We start from the raw sequence: 19,508 nt of genomic DNA, 5'->3' as shown, positions 1-19,508 counted from the left end.
GCTCCCTGAGCTTGTCTGGGTTTTCTGCAGCACTTATCCACAGTGGGAAGCATTTACAGCTGAGACATGTCAGATTTAAGAGTCTAAATTTGTTTTATCACAACACATCCTCCGTTATGAGCTGGTAAATGTTTTGTCTTAGGTCCAGACCGAGCCATGTTAATATACTTTATATGTGTTGAGATGTTCTCACACGTAGTTAAATAATTCTTTCCGTCTCTTCCAGCCTGTCAGGTCATGTGATCAGTGACAGAGCAGCTCAGAATATGACCACAATCTTGCCCCGCCTTCGATCACTCCAGTAAGCGTTTACAGTATACAGAATATGTATCAAAGTCAATTGTTTCTGCCATAAAAGTCATTGTTTACAACATGAAACCTGCATGTTAGGATGTGTGAAATGTTTTTACATGTCATTATATGATAATGAAAAGCTTGACTGAACTCTTCCCACAGTCTGTCCGGTTGTGGATGGTCAGCCGCTGGAGGGCTGCAGCTCATGGAAACGTTGGAGGAGTGCATCGGCTTGGAGGAGCTTTGGTAGGACATGCATGTGCACCCTTACACTTTGTATTGCATCGCATATGAAACTAAAATGTGTGTGTACTCTGTGTGTTTGTGAATCCAAGTCTGGACTATGTGCAGCTGAATGAGAAGAGCTTATTGTGTCTGGTACATGCACTGAGGAAGATGAGCTCGATGCAAAGTCTCAAGTAAGAAACTGTCTGTTCTGTTGCTTTGTTTTGTATTTTTTCCTCTTTTCTTTCTTTTATTTTTTATGTGCAACTTTGATTTGTTGGCATTAGACACATTGTAGACTAAAAAAACAATGCTTACTTTGTAGTTTTGGATTAAGTCATAATAAGAATAATATCCTAAGAACTTGACCATTTCCTCCCGTGTGAAGTGTTTACTGCTGACAGAAGGTTAAAGTGGAACTATTATGTACATTTCAGGCTAATTTATTTTTATTTCTGAGACCAGAAGGGCTGGGATTGATGGAGTTATTGTCACAAATGGCTTTATTTACTTCAGATCGACCCTCTCCGTAGGCTGTCAGATCAGCCTGCGGGCAAAACGAGTGGATTGAGACTCTTCCGCATTAAGCCCCGCCTCCCGCCACTGCACTACATCGGGAGCGCGCACCGCACCTGCTTTCGCCGTCATTGTAACATCTCATAAACAGAAGCATTAGGCTCATATGAACTCAATAAAAACACAAAACACAATGTCAACACATAGCATACAGCCCTACATGTTGGAACCTGAATCAGAGCCTGAAAACGAAGTGGAAAACAGCAACCCACAGCAACGAATGCAGCAGGATGTCTCTCTTTGGTAAACTCACCAGCCATCGTTGGAAATAACTTTATCCCACGTTTTCCACCCGCCTGATGTATTTGTACATGCCCTTGTTAACCAGTAGAAGGTAACCAATCACCGAACCTTATCCCCCGGGACGTCACAAGGATTTCCAAGTAGAAAAAACTCTCTAAAACGACACGTTTTTCATCGCCATGGAAACCGAACGGAGAGCGTGCTGGAACTCAAACTCAAACTCAAACATGCGTTTAGGTGATAAAAAACAGTGCCGTTCACATGTCTGATGAGGATTCAACACTGTAACACTGTAGAAAGCTCAGAAAACTCCAGATACCATCATAGCACCCCTTTAAAGATCAAGGCGGATCTACATGTTATCATGTTGATTATTCTTTAATCACAGCTCTTACTGGTGAGTTTATACAAATCCCCAGCTGGATAAGCAGCAGTAGCCACTTTTCCTCAAGCCTCCATCACTGTGGGTTTGTGCAAAATCTTCAAGACTTAGAGCCTGAGCTGTTTTTGCAGCCTGGGTCAGCAAAGCTAACAGGCTAGGTGCTAATGTTATAGTTATAAGATGTGGGATCTTGTTAATTATGGCTCATCTTGATCATCTAAAGGTGATTAGAAACAAGCTCAAAAACAGGGAAAGCAAAGTCTTTAATGGTTTAACTCCAGAGTTCCACAGGCTGTCCAGCTGAAACCATTAATCTTCTCCTGGCAGACATCTTCGTTTTATCCCCTGCAGTCAAACTGACACACTTTACTTGATCATATCCTGCACCCTTCTAATAATTCTGGCTATTTACGATACACAAGTTCCCTCTGTTGCTGCCAAATCCGCAGCTCACATTGCAGCTACTGTTGCTGCAGCTCATCATACCAGCATGTCGTCGGCTTCAGGGAATCTCATTGGACTTTGGTAGGGTTTAATTCAATCTGATCCAACTTCTCCCTCGTGGGAAGGGGGGTTTATTATTTATTTACTTTTCATTCCTCATTCATTGCTAGTCTAAAGGTGTGAAGTGTAGCTAAATATCAGGGGCTGAGGCCAAAACATGGCGCGTAAATGCCAGATCTGGCATATATATAGACAACTATAAGTACTCATCACTAGATGTCTCTTCACAGAATATAAAGTTCTACTTGTACTGAATCTAGTTTGACATTAACAGAGTCACACTACAGAAAACAGTTTGGCTTAACAGTCATTTTTACTGGGAATGTGTGTGAAAGTCTGACTGTGCTGTAAAGGTAAGTGGACAGTCGGAGACGGACAACGTGTCAACAACCAGTTTACCACTACAAGGTTGGATTTGTCTTCTTATTTCAGGCTGGATGGCTGGCGAATGGCAGACCGTGGGATAGAGCAGCTGACCGCACTTCTTCCTGCCTGGAAAGAGCTCAGGGTGGTCAGGTAAAACGCCGTCTATGTGTCACAGATATGCAATATGAATGGATGATTATCTGTAATACAACTGATGATGTGACTGAGGAGGATAGGATGCCATATAACCTCAGGACTATGTCTTAAACTGTGGCACCGGCCTCTAGAATCATATCGCTGCTCTTTTCTAATCCTCATAACCAACAGTTTAACATATTCTATACTAACTTCAAACATTTTTATATTGGTTTAAATGTTTGGAAATATTTACCATCAGTATAAGTATAAAATGACCATGGCTTTATGAAGTAAACACACTGTTTACTCCTAGCAAGGTCCATCTTCTCTCTCCTTTTTTCTTCCTCCATTTCTTAAACTCTTCAGTAGATTTAACTGATTTTAACCAAAGGAAACATTCATTTAATTCATTTTATTTCTTATTTGTTTATTTGATTGGGTCAGTTTAGATTAATGAACATCAGTACACAAAATCATCATCTAAACATGTCAGATATGGTAAAGAATACTGTTTTTTTTGTGTACAGTCCCGAGGCAGTGAAGCATCTTCCAATAGAAACACTGCAAATCGTGTTTGCACAGACATGACGTTGTTGACAGTGTCCAGCCTACTGTTCCATCAAATGGCAGACAAGAATGTGGAAATGTGACATTTATGGTTTGTTGAACTCAGCTGTTTTACAAATGAATGAATATAATTATCAAGGGTTTGAAAATATTTACTTCAAACTACCAATGAATCCTGGTAGTTTCACCGTCCAGTTTCCATGTTAGAGTTATTAGTTAGATTAAAAGGTCATGTTCCTGAAGGCATTGTAGTTTAGGGAGCTCAGGTTTGTTCTTTTTCTTTAATGTTTTTTTAAGCAATAAACTTCATCTTTTTGGATCTGAGTTCGCAATAATCAGAATGAAAGTCAGCCCTTCCAAACCAGAAGGCATGGCCGTCAAGTGGGAAGAAGTAGAGTACTCCCTGAAGGCCGGGGGAATCTAAGTATCTTTAGAGTATCTTTAGTGTCTTGGTCACATGTGAAAGTTGGAGCGAGACCTGAAGGGATGTATTAGAGCTTCAGCAGGAATAAGGGTGTTGCGCTGAATCTGAGACTTTTGATAAACCGGTTCATTTTCCTTCCAGTGTTCATCATAGTCACGTGATTTGGTTGGAGACTAAAGGAAAGAAACTAGACAGAAGTGGCCAAAAAGACTTTTCTCCAGAGGTTGGTTGGGTTCAGCCTTAGACATGGGAAATATGTTGGGAAATTAGAGCAGCTGAAAGTCAAACTGCTGCTCCAACACATCAGAAATAGTTCAAGAATCTGATTAGGATGACTCCTGATGACCTACCTCTAGAGGTTTCGGGGATATTCCCTAGTGAATGGAGAGCCCAGAGGACAGCCCACAACTCTCTGGAGGAGTGTGTTTCCTGAGAAGGCAAAGCAGCCGTCTGGACTCTTGCATGTACCTTCTGTGGCCTGACCGCAGTTAATTGGAACCCTTTATTGATAATAATCTGAGCAGGTCACCAGTTCATCTCAGATCCACCATAAGGAGACAAACAACTGCTCACACTCATGTCCAGAAACAATATGAATGAATTAAACAAGAAACCACACCTGAACGGGGAGAATATTCCAACACCACACAGAAAAGTGTTTTAATGTGCTGCAAGAAGAGAACTCAAGCTGCTGTGCTGCTTTCCATCTGATCTGCTTAAAAACATTCAGGCCACATGTCAAACATCCAACCTAATGGAAGCTCCCACCTCGCTGTTTTCCTCCTGTTTGTCACCACTGTTGCCATGGCTGCCAAGGCTTCATGTGTTGTTTTTGAGCCCCTCTGCTACCCCAGCATCCATTTGTAGGTTCTGGTTCAGCAAGTAAAAACATGCATGTTTAAGTGGTGGTGGAGTCAGGGTCTAACCACCACATAAAATGCTAGAATGAAGGTTTAAAGCTGGGGTCGGTAATGTTGGGGAGCTAGCAAGATGTGAAAGTAGCGTCCTGTCTTGGCTTCTTCTTACCTCCACCAAGGACGTTATGTTTTTACCGGCATTTATCTGTTTGTGTTCAAGATAACTCAAAAAGTTATGAACGGATTTTAATTAAATTTTTACGAGTTTGTTGGGAATGTGAAAAGGAAGAACAGGTTTAATTTTGGTGGTGATCCGGATCACCGTTTGGATCCAGGAACTTTTTAAAGAGGTTTGCGCTCTCCAACTGTTTTTTCTAGTTCGCAGCTTTTTCCACCAACGATTTTCTCTTTCTCGGCTGTTTAGCAAGAGGAGGCAAATAAACCGAGCCGAGTCCTTCCTGCATTTTCTCAGCCGTGAAGAAGTTAAAAAACATAAGAAACAAACAACTTCAATTCAGTCGGAACGTTTGGATTGGTCAGAGTTTTTACAGATTTACAGTAAACTGAGGGGTCTGACTATATTTCTTATTGTTCATGATTACAAAATGTACAGACTACTATCAAGATGAGGAACCACTTCAGCCAGAGTATAAAAGTACTCTGAGCAACATTACCTACCCCAGCTTTAACATATTGAAGTTTGACTAGAACAGATACTTCTTGACAGACGTGCAACTAATGTGTGACTCCTATTGATATTATTGTTCCATGTTTACTTCAGAAATTCATGTTAATAAGATGTTAATCAAGTCACACATCTCCAAGAGGAAAAGACTGCTCATAAATTATTTCCATTTCTGATTTCACTCTTATTAAAAATAATGATGTATTTCATCTTACATCCACAGCTGTGCTCATATGTCTTCATCCCCTTTCATTAAAGAAAAGGCTGAATTTACAACAGTCACTCACATAACTGGAGACTTAAAAAAGGAACAATAACTAAAAATTTGCAAAAATATAATTTAGGAATATAAGACACTGTTTTTTCATTTAACTGAGTTGAAGACAGAAAAAACAAACAAACAAACAAATTGGTTCTGGACAAATTAGAGACTTTTCTGTTGAACAGTGGGACAAAATACCTGTCAACAGGTGCAGAAGTCTGACTGAGAGGAACAGAAAACACCTGACTGGAGCGGAAACATTAAAGGATTGTTCAACTAAATATTACTTTATGACTGATGGAATATGTAATAAATTATCTTATTTGTTTGCTTTTTTTAAAAAATATTTCCATTGAACCAGAATTAGAAAATAATGTCATGATTTTCATAAAATTTTTATTTATTAATTATTATTGTTGTCAATTTCAGCTTTTTTTTTTTTTTTTACAGGCAGCTGTTTTTTTCCATCTTTAATGAAAGGGTATGAATAAATATGAACATAACTGTATATGATAAAAAAAAAAAAAAAAAAAAAGACATATTGGCTGATATTTGAATATCCTCTTAAATGTTTAAAAATGTTTGTTTTTATCTTCCAGTCTCTCAAAGAACCTTGTGAGTGATCATTTAGGAGATAAGCTGCTTGTGGCTCTAAGGAGTTGTAGCCGCCTACAGGAGCTCCAGTAAGAACATTTTATTACTACATCAGACTTACTGCGACAAAGGAAACAAGCTGACCTGCGCTGATCGCATGCAACTGAAGAACAGACTACGTCCAGTCATAGACAGAAACGTAGCATAACGAAGAAGGCAGCTTTCTGAACTATAGCAGATTACTTTGTTCATTTTTTTCAAATAATTTAGTTTAAAACAGAACAAAGATTGTAAAAAAAAAAAGGTCCAGAGTTAAACATCTGTTCCTGTTTGCTTCCAGTCTGTCCAGTAACAGTTTAGGAGACACCACTGCTGCCAGGATGGCGCTTGTTCTACCGTCACTGACACACCTCTCTGTGTTAGAGTAAGTATTTTACACAAATACATTTTTTTATTGATGTTTTTCCTGACTTAATGTAAGATGTATTCATTCCTGGATGTAGTCTTTCAGAAAACCAGATTGGAAAGGAGGGCGCGACGAAACTGTCCGAAGCGATGAGGAACTTAAAGAATCTCAACAAGATAAAGTAAGACTGGTTTATTCCTGTTGTTCTGAGAGGAACAACCCCGTTGTGTGACGAGATGTCCTCGTTGTTTCTGACAGTCTCACGTCAGTTGGGACGTCAGACCTCGGTGCTGTTGTTGCCAGTTTGGCCCACTGTCCCCTCATACAGGATGTGAGGTAAGATTATAAAAACATAGATCAATAAACTGATGGCTCGGGACATGTAGACAATGTTTGTTTATTTAAAAAGTTTGACTTTTCTTACTTCTTGTGTGTTAGATTTACGTTTTGAACTGTTTTGTTGATCAGATTTAACCCTGTCATGCATGAATCAATAAAAAAACAATGCAACTTTTTTTTAAATACAGTATTTTACCTCTACAGACATATGCAATGATACTTTTTATTGTTTATTAATGATATTTAGAATTTATCATGATTTATTATTTATTTTAATGTATTCTATAAAATATTTAGAAAATAATATATAATCATAATTATATTATGTGAATCTTCTTTAAAATATCACTGTATCATTTTCTTTTTCTATTTATCACACACTTGTGTAATTACATTACCGTATTTTCCAGACTATAAGTCGAACTTTTTTATATAGGCTTCTTGTTCCTGCGACTTATAGCGACTTATACATTAAAAAAATGTATATTAATTTCTCAGACAGCAACAAGAGGGCACTGTAGACTTGCACACCAATATCTCCTACTTCTTAACAATTAAACAATTAAACAGGAAACATTAGCTTAGAAAGACAACTGAGAACAACTGAACACAAAAAGAAAATCATATTCTGCAGACAACAAGCTGCAAGTAGTAAAAATCTGCAGCTAAAAACAGTAATCAAGCATGAGAGAGAAAGTTGTTAGATAGGGACATAAAGCGGAGGTTACTCTTACTGTGATGATAAAACCAAAAAGCTAATTGTGGGCTCAGAGCTCGATGGCCGCAGCTGGAGGAACGAGTTCAGCAGTGGGTGCACGTAGACAACGTGCCGCGGTTAGAGGCTTGTCAACGGTGCAGTTACGTCTCCGCGCGGAGTTATTCAGAAGTGACACAGAGGACGAAGAATTCAACAGATGGAGTGAGATTGTGTGTTATTAATTACAGTAAAGGTACACTTGTTTTGTTCTTTAGGTTATAGTTACGTAAAACTGTTTGTTCCATAAACACAGGACACCTTTTCTGTTCATTTTCTATTTTTCGTGTAGCTGAATAACCTTCATAGTGTTAGCATATCGTACACCTATTCAGCCTGTTCTCTCTTCTTTTATTAAAGTTATAACTTGCCTTCCAAGGTGACGTAATTTCTGTTTTTGGTCAGGTAGTTTGTAAAATAAATTACCCACAAAACATGCCACTTATACTCCAGCGCGACTTCTGTATGTTTTCTCCTACCTAATTATGTATATCTGGCCTAGTGCGACTTATACTCTGGAAAATACGGTATATTCAGTGATATCATATATTTATTTATTCTCCAGTGAGTGGAAACGTATCGGATGACTCACTAACATCCAGTGAAGTGGTTTGTTTACAAAAATACCTCCTCATTTATGAATATGCAAGAAAAAAGCTTGTAAATAGGCTTCCACGAGACGGCCACGGTGCATGAAAGGGTTAATTGTGGTTATTAATCTGATCTTGCATTTGTAACAGATTTACATCAGTATGATGTGTTGGTACGTGAGATGCATAATGTCAATAATCACACGAGATATTTAAAAGTTAGATTCCTAATTTTTCAGGCTGACTTTCAGAAAGGAGAATGAAAAACAACGAGACTTTTAAAGAATCAGGATTTGCTTTAGAAGTGGGACAGAAAGTCCTCTGGACCAAAGTCATGATGACAGAATGAAGAAGGTGCTTCTGACAGCCTGAGAAAATGAAAGAGAAGAAGCTCAGGAGATTGGGAATAGGAAGAGACACGAGGGAATAAATGTTCATGATAAATCCTCCTTCATCTCTTCCTAGTTTGGGGTGGAATAACTGTGGTGATGATGTGGCGTCGGAGCTGGCCCGAGTTCTGCCTTTTTGCCACAAGATGACCCGTATAGAGTGAGTTTGATGAAACACTGTCAGAGTTTACCAGTTTAAACGACGTGAAACCAGATCCTGCTGGTCTGAAATACAGTCTCCTTCCTGCTGGGAAGTTATCTTACACGGACCATCTTAGTTATGATTAGTTTCCTGCCAGCAGCTTGGAAGCAGATGCCAGCATGGTGGGAGAGTTTAACATGTTACATCTCCATGAGAATGGAGAACTTTGTTCCTGCTCTCGAGGCTGCAAGGACAATAAAAAATGTATTTTTTGATAGATTCTCCATAAGAAGCTATATCTGCAACGCAGCGGGGATCACTGTGTCTACGCGTTCATGTGCAATGAACCCAGTTATTTCATATTTACCTAGAAAGTTTGTGCGCTGCAGGGCGGGTTGTGCACGCGGCTGCGTCCATGTGTTTAAGGACACGTTCACATTGGCCTTTTTGAATCAAATTCGAGTCCGTTTGTTCAGAAAGTCGCTTCGTTTGGGAAAATGTGAACGCACCAAGAAGACCGAGAAGACTCGGTCTGCCTACAAACACGTCTCGTTGCGTTTCAAGTGGACCAAATACAGAAAGCGGACTACAATAAAAGGCCACTGCACTTGATGTAGCATTGCATTGTGGGTAAATCCATAGCGATGGCGTTAAGGGTCCTCTGCCTCGTCTGGTGTTCATACTGCGTCCGTTGTTACAGTTGTTATTTCTGCAGTATACTTGCATAAGACACAATAAAAACCCAAAACAGCCAAAGTTTCGTCTCCATGTCTAACTCACAACGTAGTTTTCTTCTTCTGGCTGCTCTTTAGCTTAATATTAGTGCAGTGCCCCCCTCTGGTTGGAATGGGGATAAATTATTGTAAAGATTTAGTGTGTTTGACCAAAGTGCAGCGTGAACACGATCTCGGTCTGAATGGATACATCCAAAACTTTGGAACAATCTCTTTTTGCACATACGAGCTGCGACTTCTGTTGACAGCTTTAAGTCTTTGCTGAAAACAGATTTCTTTGCACAAGCGTTCAACTCCGGCTAACAGAGACTCTTTGTTAACTTAAGTCTGAATTGTTTACGGATTTTTAAATTCGTATTTACAACAGTGTTTTACTGTACTGTTTTCTGTGTGTGTTCTTTTATATTGTTCAGCACTTTGGGAGCAGTGTTACTGTTTGGAAATGTGCTATATAAATAAAGCTGACTTCGACCTACAACTGAGCCGAGTCTCCACTCGGACCGAGTCTGATGTAAATGCAGCGTTAGTCACATGTTGTCAAAATGTTCGCACTTTCTCACCGTCACGATCTGCTGCTTTATTAATACCTTTACCTGCAACAACAAAAAGGTGAAAGCAGCATCTGTCCGCGTCACGCTTCTCCATGTTGACCACGCCCACCTCAAACGTCCAGCTAATCACACGATACTTCTTGGAGCCCCTCTAGTAGAAAGTTCAGCCAGCCTGATGTGTTGAGAAACGTCTACAATCACATCTATTAGAACAAAGTGACGTCATTTTCTTTTTGCAGCCTGGAGAACAAGAAGAAAGTCCTCGCAGAGCATGCAGCAGCTTTAGCCTAGCCGTGTGACAGCTCCTTATTATATTTTATTTTGTTGTAATGGAGCATTTCAGTGTAACAATTAAACAAAGAAACCTTTAAATTTGCTCCATTAAAGCAAGATCTCTTAAAATGAAATTGTTTGTAAAAATGATGTGTTGATAAAATGTGTAACTCTGCATGTGTTTATGTCATCAAGCCTGGAGAGTAACAGTGTGAGTGTTTGTGGAGTGGAGGCTCTTGTTGGTGCTTTAAGGTCGTCCCCCGCTCTGCAGATCATCAGGTAAACTCATTACAGAACCTTGACTCACACAGTCACCCATGTTCTGTGTCCTAACCTGGTTGTGTTACACTTCTGTGCTTTCAGGTTGTGGAGGAACAAAGTGTCACCAAGTGAGGCCCATAGGCTGATTCTGACGGAGAGGAGGCTAAACTTCTCATCCACCCTCATGTGACACGAGCAGTGGAGCGAAGCGCATAAGGATGAGATAAAAACCGAGTCCTCTGCAGAACAACCAGCAAGGAGAGACCTTATTTTATCCATTTTGGGATTCATTTTTTCCTTGTTTCTGATTGGAGGAGTTATCCTACTGACTATAGTTCTGAAACACTGATGCACAGTTAAATGTGTTTGTAGGGAACAAGACAGAAGAGTAACCGTTGCTGGTTAATGACGCCGTGTTGCAAAGCAGCATGCAGCTGTCACAGCATTAAAAAGTTGTGAATTGTGGTTTTTCAGCCTCGGCACGCTGCAATATTTTCCTGAATGTACGTCGTGAATGCTGATGTGCCACCAAAATGAGTCAGAAGCACTGAGTTTTATAAACTGTTAAAAAAAAAAGACTCAACTTGTTAAACTTCCAGTAAACTGGGGGAATATTTTGTCCCTTTACTCTGGGATTAACTTTACCTTCCACCACTGGCGTGGTCATCAATAAGTTGGTGTATTACATGTATTGCATCTGCTGTGTGGTTTAAAGTAATGTATTGCAGCACTGACAGTCTTCCTTCACCATCTGATACTCAGTTATATGAGTGACAACAAACTAAGATCACGTTAGTTCAAACTGAGTGAATTTAGTATTAAACCAAAAAGTAAGCCTTGATAATCATGAGGAACAATTATTATCTCACAATAACTGACATAAAATCACTGAAATTATGAAGTATTTTAAAATCACAAAAACTCAAAGGTACTGAAAAACATAAAAATATAGAAAATTGATTTAAAACAACTTATAATAAAGTGAAATTTTACATAATCAGCTGGAGTTGGATCAGATTCTACTGAGCTGATGGGCGACAGGAAGACGAGAAAGAAAGCTGATTGTTTTAAATCAGCTCCACCTTGACGGGCGTCTCTGCACGCTGCTCATGGCACAAAGCCAGACTGCTGGACGACTACAAACCATTTAAATTCTCCTGACAAGCTGCTGCACAGAAAATAATTCCTTTAACTTTTTATGCAGCTTCTCTTGAAACGAGTCACTTTACATTTTGGGATGTTTACAGAGGTTAGAGGCCACATGAGTGAAAAGACAACAAGTCATGAACTCGCAGTAAAAAACAGTCAGCTACTCTGCTCATATTAGGTTGTGGTCTCTATTGAATTTCCACACTTATTTCTGCTTTTTAAAACAAAACTAAAGCATAAGTTATATATTTTAAAGTTATTTATGTTCAAGCTGAGCTTAAATTTGATCTAAAAACAGTTGTTGTGTTTCTTAAGTTTCTTACGTTGAGTGGGATTTTAATGCTCTCAGTTCTGAAATGTATGCACCTTATTTACATTGTTTCTTGTAGTTTTAGCAGCAAAATAATTTAAAAACACAACTTTCATTTGTTTTATTTGTTAAGAAGATTAACTCTTAAAATGTTTATTTTTTGTTTTTTAATATGTTGTGAACGTAAATATTTGTGGATATTTTGTTCACTGTATTTGACACTGTATTTTATTAAAATACTCCCTCAGGATTTTGACTTTATTTAAATTTCACTTTTAAATGTCTCTTTCTTTAAAAGTGTCATTTAGTTTGATCTGAATTCTTGTCACTTCTACTGTTTTTAATAAAAGAAATATGACACATATTTCATCAAACTATGTTAATTCAACACAAACTCAACAAAACACATGAAATATCACAGTGGTTGTCAATTTTTTATTTTAACAGGCTACTTAGAGTCATTTTCTGTCAGAATAAAGGTGTGGAATAAAAACATACTTTAAACCCACAAGTCAGAATCCACCAGAAATTCGATAAAAGTTAGAATAAACATTTTCCTACAGTACAATGACGTGTTTTTATTAGGTTATCAGTTATATTATATACTTTCTTAAGTTAATTTAGACCTGATTATTATATTTATTTATTAAGTTTATTAATTTTTTAGCTGTTCTGATAGGAAGTACAGCTCCACAACTGGAAGATGTCAATTATAGACGACCTCAAAGTGAAGCGTCCTGAAAAAAGAGAAATACTGCCAAACATAATACACTGTTATTCATACACGAAGGAAACAAAGAAGTGTGTTCAGTGTGCGGCTACTTTAGGTCCACTAACAACAGCTAAATTTACTGATTTTAGTTTAACTAAGTGAATAATCTGATAATAACTTTAAACAAAGAAAAAACTAAACTAGTATTATTTCCCTTTGGAAATTGATGAAGTATTTTTTCATTAGATTTATAATTATACTGTTTATTAACATCTACTTTATGGAGAAGTCAGCCTATGTGCACAGAGCATACTTTCTGTTTCTGTCATCCTGGCAGCAGCAAATGAAACGGATGCAGCTGAAACAGCAACTGGAATCCGCCAAAATAAGACTCGTTTATTTTCATGTGGCGCCCTCTGCTGGTCAGCTGTGGTGGTGCAAAAGAAACTCAGGTCCGATTCCCAGGAGGCGCTCGCTGTTACGTGCACACATATTAAAAAAAAACCAAAACAAAAAAAAAAAAAAAACACTACGTCAGTGGTGTAATCCAGGGTACAGGTGGGTATACGGAGGAAACCCACTTCTTTATCAGTCAGCATTGAGTATACCCACTTCTAAATAACTAAAGAATAAAGTACAAATTGCACAACATGCTGTTCTTTTGTGATTACCACAAAGGATAAACAAAGAACCATGAGTCTGAACCATGAGTCGACCACTAAATGTTCTGATTATTTTACAGCTTGTATCTAAACAATCTTGTTTATATATATATATATATATATATATATATATATATATATATATATATATATATATATATATATATATATATATATATATAGGCTTTTTTTTTGTTCCTAAAAAGGAGCCAAATCTGAAGTTGACATGTTTAACATGTGGTTTAGTATCCAGGGAGGCGCAACAGTGTGAGCGCGCAGACCATCCTCGCAGCTTGGAGTGTGCCGCAGAAGATCCGTCAAACCTCCAGCATTAAGCCCACACCGGATGTTCATCATGCTTACCTTCAAAATAAAAGGATCAAACGGATGTGTTGCTAAACTTTTGTTTCATTTAGGGTTTTTCTATCTGCAATCACATAATAGTAAAAACATTAGTAAGAATAGCTCACTTTTATTTAATTTCTTCCTATGCATTTTCAGATATATTTCTGACTTGGAATTTATTTAACAATTCTACACTGCAGAAATAAAATGTGAGTTGATCATTGTTATGAAGAAGTAAAAGTGCCACAATGTATTAATAGAATAATTAATGAAAGTAATTAAATAAATGTGTCTTTAATTATTTAAAATTGGAATTAAATGCACAAATATATAGTTAAATGTATCAGTAATCCATGAAAATACAATTCATTTCATGTTATAGTGAAATAATTTTATTATTATATTATTATATTATTATATTATTTATATATATATATATATATATATATATATATATATATATATATATATATATATATATATATATATATATATATATATATATATATATATCTGAAAATGATATATATATCTGAAATCTGAAAATGCATAGAAAGAAATTAAATAAAAGTGAGCTATTCTTACTAATGTTTTTACTATTATGTGATTGCAGATAGAAAAACCCTAAATGAAACAAAAGTTTAGCAACACATCCGTTTGATCCTTTTATTTTGAAGGCAAGCATGATGAACATCCGGTGTGGGCTTAATGCTGGAGGTTTGACGGATCTTCTGCGGCACACTCCAAGCTGCGAGGATGGTCTGCGCGCTCACACTGTTGCGCCTCCCTGGATACTAAACCACATGTTAAACATGTCAACTTCAGATTTGGCTCCTTTTTAGGAACAAAAAAAAAAGCCTCTGTGAGGATTTTCTCTTCCCTGTGAGCAGAAAATAAAACTCGTGTCAAGTGGAAAACGGCGGAGAAGTTGCTCGTCTTTCATTGAGGTGAGTCAGTTTTCACGTCTTGTTCTTTTTACATGTGCATGCACACGGACGATGTTTGGAGTTGGACATGAAAAGATGAGTTTTAGAAGCGCAAAATGAAAACCTGCGGCTTACAGGGGTTAAAAACACGGAAGGACGTGGTGAAGATCGGACATGGAGTTGGAAACGGTGTGTGTGTGTGTGTGTGTGTGGCACAGGAAACCAACTGAACTGAGCTGACTGATGATGATCTGAGCTGATCTGAAGTTGACCCATTTTTCTGTCTAATGACTGTTTGCAATGCGCACTTCATTACAACTTGCCATGATAGCAGGACATGCAATTACACTGATATGTGTGTGTAGTAAACAGGTAAACACTCCTGGTTTTCTTCCTGCAACGAGGTGACTCAGGTGTAAAGTGTAACTGGGGTCCAGGTGCCCCCCAGCAGGGACAGAACCAGCTTTATTTGATTGTTTTTGTTCTTCACTTCGCTTCAAGAGATACGAAGCAACTGCCAGTTTGGTTCCTTTTCTTCAAGAACAGTTCTGTTTCATTTGGCTGAACAGAACAGAATAGAATAGAACAGAATAGAATAGAATAGAATAATTTGCCTGTATCTTTATAGCGCCAACTCACAACAACAGTGTACTTTTACACAGTCCAGTTTATTGCAATTAATTGTTGTTCAGTTGTAAACCAGTTAAAATAAATCCTTTGAGTAATCCACATTAGTCCTTTTATAACCGCTCTCTTCACATTAACTGACTCATAAATAATAATTACCTACCAATGATAAAAAAAAACCAAAAAAAAAAAACCAAGAAAAACACAAATTATTGGCAGTAATGTGATGCGTTTTCTAAAAACAAGGGAACCTCTGGGCCACCGTTGTTTTTAGAACATTTCCATCTGGTTGAGCTGAGAGATCTGTGAATTTAGCAGATTTTGTATATATTTTGGGCCCAGTGGGAACATTCTCTGGACATTAAAGCTCTCCTAAAAGAATGAAGAAAAGACTTTGTCTAAAAAAATTACAAGAATTTATTGGTTTTAAGTCCCAAATAACACAACAGTTTTAAATATGACCAAATGTAATCATTGTAATCGGCAAAAGTCCCAAAGATTTGGGAAGAAATGCCTTCTGAAAAACCTTTTGCAAATATTTTCAGCAGCTAATTTATGTTCTTGGAGCTGTGACCTTGAGGTAAACGCTGACTAGTTGAGTGTTTTGTGCTTACTGGGTCAAGGTTGTAGACAGATGCCATGAAAATAAAAGACAGAAAAAGATGTTTTTTCCTGCTCATCCGCTGAAACACTGAACAGAAAAATAGACCCATCATCAGAAAAACATATTTCCATCTTTTATTTTTATTTAAATCTCCTTAATTGCACTGAAACTTCTAATTTAAAGGCGTATTTCATTCATTACCTCCAACATCTGCCTGTTAAATCTCAGGCCTCATCGTGTTCATCAGTCAAACACGCAGGAGAAGCAGGAGGAGCCTGCTAAAATCTGGCTTTATCTCCTGTGAAAGCAGCCTCTTGCCGGGCCATTGTTCACCTTATCTGTAAACACGGTAGTAAACGGCAGGAACAATGAGAGCAACTGATTGTGTTTCCCGTGTGAATGATGAAGTCAGTGAATGAAGATGCTAGTATTTTCAGTAAATCACCGCAGTGACATCACAGGAGCGAACAGGAGGAGCGTTGGCGATGACACAGTCTCTTAGCAACAGGCAGGCGCCGCTTTGAGAACAAAACCACCTTTATGGACACAAGGTGATGTTTATTTGGCCTTAAAGCGGCTGGGAAGTTGTTGTTATTGACAACAGACGCTTTAAATAGACTCAGCAGTGTCTCAGCATGCATAAATGCATGTTTCCTTATGTGTGTCCATGCTTGGCTCTGGTGTGGCGGTTCTGGGATGGCTTTGATCTGGTCTCAGGGTGCTGTGCATGTGTGTGTGTGGTGTGTTTTCTGAGGGTAGCATGGTCCATACCACGGGCCATCTATCTCGTTTTGCTCTCATTCAGCGTGTATTTTTGGTCAAGCAGGATCTTTAGTCTGATTTAGCTGAAGTCTGGTGTGGTCTGCAACCCCAGGTGAGTCACCGTAAGTGGCGCTTATTGATTAGTCAGACTCAGTTGCGTACTTTCTTCCTGTCTTGCTGCTCCGCATTATGTAAGACTGAAAAACATTACCTCACTTCAACAAATGCCAAACTCTTCTGCACCTTTTTTTGTGATAATCCGTCTCTTTTTGCCTGGCAACAGATAGACACACACCAAGCGTGTTGCCAGCATCTTATTCCCTTCCACAGCAGCGCTTCCTGTCATTTATGGCTTTTGATAGATTTTATTGAAAGACAAACATGACGCACAATCCTGCAAAAGAGAAGGTTCTGGACACCGTATACAACAATCCAGTGTTCTTTTGGGAGATTAAATTCCTTTTCTTACTATCAGTCTGCTTGCTGATACTGAAACATTGTCTAGAATTTGCATTTCAGTTGCATTTTATGATAATAAAAGTCATGGATATGAAAAATATCTGTTTTCTTTCTTCTGTGTGATCGTTTTTACTGTCAGTTAAAAGACAGTAGTCAGCTTTTTGCCTGTTTCAGCCTCATTTTTGTTTTTATTTGTTTACGTGTCAAAAATAAAATGGAATCAGATGCAACAAAATAGATTTTTACTTAACAGGACATGAAGTAAACAGATAATACTATAAGTAAGTCATACACACATGGACTGCAGTGGAAGTTGAAACAATTGTATGAAAACAAATGAACAAATAAATTTAAATTAGCGAGAGAGAAGACAAAAAGAAGCAAATGAATTCCCCAGAAGTAAAACCGGGTCGAATTCCTGGATAAAGAAACAAAGTTTCATCATCGGTGGGATTTAGTTTGGTTGTGTTAATATTTGATTTCTGTTGCTGTTATTATCTCACTTTGTTCCCTGTTTGCTTTTAGTTCAAGTTGTCTTAAAGTTCAGGTTTGGTATCCCACCGTGTTCCCTCCCTGTTTCCACCTTACTCACTGCTGCTAATTTATACTTGTTTAGTAATGAACTCCTTCTGTGAGCCTTTCATCATGAGTCCAGCGTGTTAAAGTATGAAAAACATGCAGGTCAGAGCTCAACAAGGACCAGGATGGAAAAACACATTTATGTGTAGGCCTTGCTTCGGTTGGCTGCTGACCAGATGAGGGTCTGATCCAAGCAGCAACCTCCAGCAGTTAAAAGTGAAGCCGATGCGGAAGTGCATAAAACTGCAGTTCCCCCGTCATCCACTAGGGGCTGCAAAACAGAGCAAATCCCCATAGACTCCCATGTTAAAAAGAACAACTTCACAGCAGAAATAAACATGTTTCAGCAGAAATAATGTTTACAGCCTGGTTCAAAAATCCATTTTCAGTTTAATAGTTCAGTTTTACCTTCATGACAACTGTGGGGGGAGTACATTTTTTTCTTACTCCTCTATTTAAAAGTAATTTAATCTCATAATTCGAAATATTTAGGGGCGTGTCCTTGTGATTGACAGGTACCAATCTCCTGCTTCAAGTAAGAAGAACGTAGAACAACCGCGGTTTTTAGCTGGTTAACAACATGACTTAGCTTTAGCCCGCTTACCTCCGTTAGCTAGTTAGCTCCTGTTATCTCCGGGTTAGCTTGGTTAGCTCTTAGCTACAGAAAGCCCGGAGTTCACATGATGTCAATCATCCACCATGACGCTCACAGCCCCCCTCTCAGCTCCACCTCTTTGCCCATATTTGTATTTTCTGGGCGAGACGACACGCATGCCCCTGCCAAGATGGCGATGGTAGGAACCGCCCACCGAGCTTCAATTCAGCTCTTCAGAAACCTATGGGTGACGTCATGGAGGCTCCGCCCATCTTTTTATATAAAGTATGAAAAACATGCAGGTCAGAGCTAAACAAGGACCAGGATGGAAAAACACTCACTTATGTGTAGGCCTTGCTTTGGTTAGCTGCTGACCAGATGAGGTTCTGACCAGATGAGGTTACGAACAGACAAGGGTCCGACCATCATCACCCACCATCAACCCTTAATGACAAGCCGTGACATAAATATAAGAAAATTTTCAACTTTTCCAATTATTTTAATGTTTAAACTTCAGATTGGACAGAATTAACAGTGCTTACGTTCCATTCACACACATGGAATAAAAAAAGTGCAACAAATGAGAAGTAGTAATCAGAAACATGTAGATTTAGCTGAGTACTCTGTCACTGAAAATATAACAAACACTGAATTAGTAAAACCATTCATAAAACCCATTTATAACAATACTACCTTTATAGGACAATAAAGGGTTCAACCTGGACATGACAGAGCCGGGTCTGGAGGAAAAAACATGGGCGTGTTTACAGCTCCAATCAACATTTTGCCCAGGCAAAGGTCTGCTTTCCACTGAAAACACGTCCATGACCCACTTTTATGTCAGGAGCCACCAGTTGAGAATCACTGGTTTAGAAGATGGATAATTTTTCTCAGCTTCTACTTGCTGTGTCTAGAACAGGCTCTGATGTAATGCTGCACTTTGTGTCAGTTACGCTTGGGTGAAACAGTCCTCTCACCACAGAATAATTAAGTCCATGATGTAGGTGGGACACATACAATGAACTGTGATTTTTTTATCAAAAAGTATTTTGTTTGTTCACGCCCATAATTTGGCTAAATTTATCTTATTGTGCGTCATGAAAGCATAATAACGGTGTGAGGAGAGTTTTCTGTGGGATTTCTGAGAGGTGGGATTGGTTTCATCAGCCAGATGATGGTAAAAGTGCTTATATCAACTTTTTCTGAACCATTTTGATTCAGA

The 19,508-nt window shown here is 38.4% G+C and overlaps 1 protein-coding gene across 1 annotated transcript in view; it reads left to right on the top strand.

Annotated features, from left to right (window-relative positions):
- nlrc5 (NLR family, CARD domain containing 5) overlaps positions 1 to 12,182 on the top strand; it is a 38,331-nt gene extending 26,149 nt beyond the window's left edge. Inside the window, exons 43-53 of the mRNA XM_079252037.1 lie at positions 227 to 301; positions 457 to 540; positions 630 to 713; positions 2,657 to 2,740; positions 6,123 to 6,206; positions 6,458 to 6,541; positions 6,621 to 6,704; positions 6,782 to 6,859; positions 8,672 to 8,755; positions 10,491 to 10,574; positions 10,659 to 12,182. Coding sequence (XP_079108163.1) covers positions 227 to 301; positions 457 to 540; positions 630 to 713; positions 2,657 to 2,740; positions 6,123 to 6,206; positions 6,458 to 6,541; positions 6,621 to 6,704; positions 6,782 to 6,859; positions 8,672 to 8,755; positions 10,491 to 10,574; positions 10,659 to 10,746 — 913 coding nt within the window. The 3' untranslated portion in view covers positions 10,747 to 12,182. The remainder of the gene's footprint in view (positions 1 to 226; positions 302 to 456; positions 541 to 629; positions 714 to 2,656; positions 2,741 to 6,122; positions 6,207 to 6,457; positions 6,542 to 6,620; positions 6,705 to 6,781; positions 6,860 to 8,671; positions 8,756 to 10,490; positions 10,575 to 10,658) is intronic.
- The last annotated feature ends 7,326 nt before the right edge of the window (positions 12,183 to 19,508 follow it).

This window comes from Telmatherina bonti (assembly GCF_933228915.1).
Source record: "Telmatherina bonti genome assembly, chromosome: 2".
Lineage (NCBI taxonomy): Eukaryota > Metazoa > Chordata > Actinopteri > Atheriniformes > Telmatherinidae > Telmatherina > Telmatherina bonti.
This window is presented reverse-complemented; position numbering and strand designations above follow the sequence as displayed.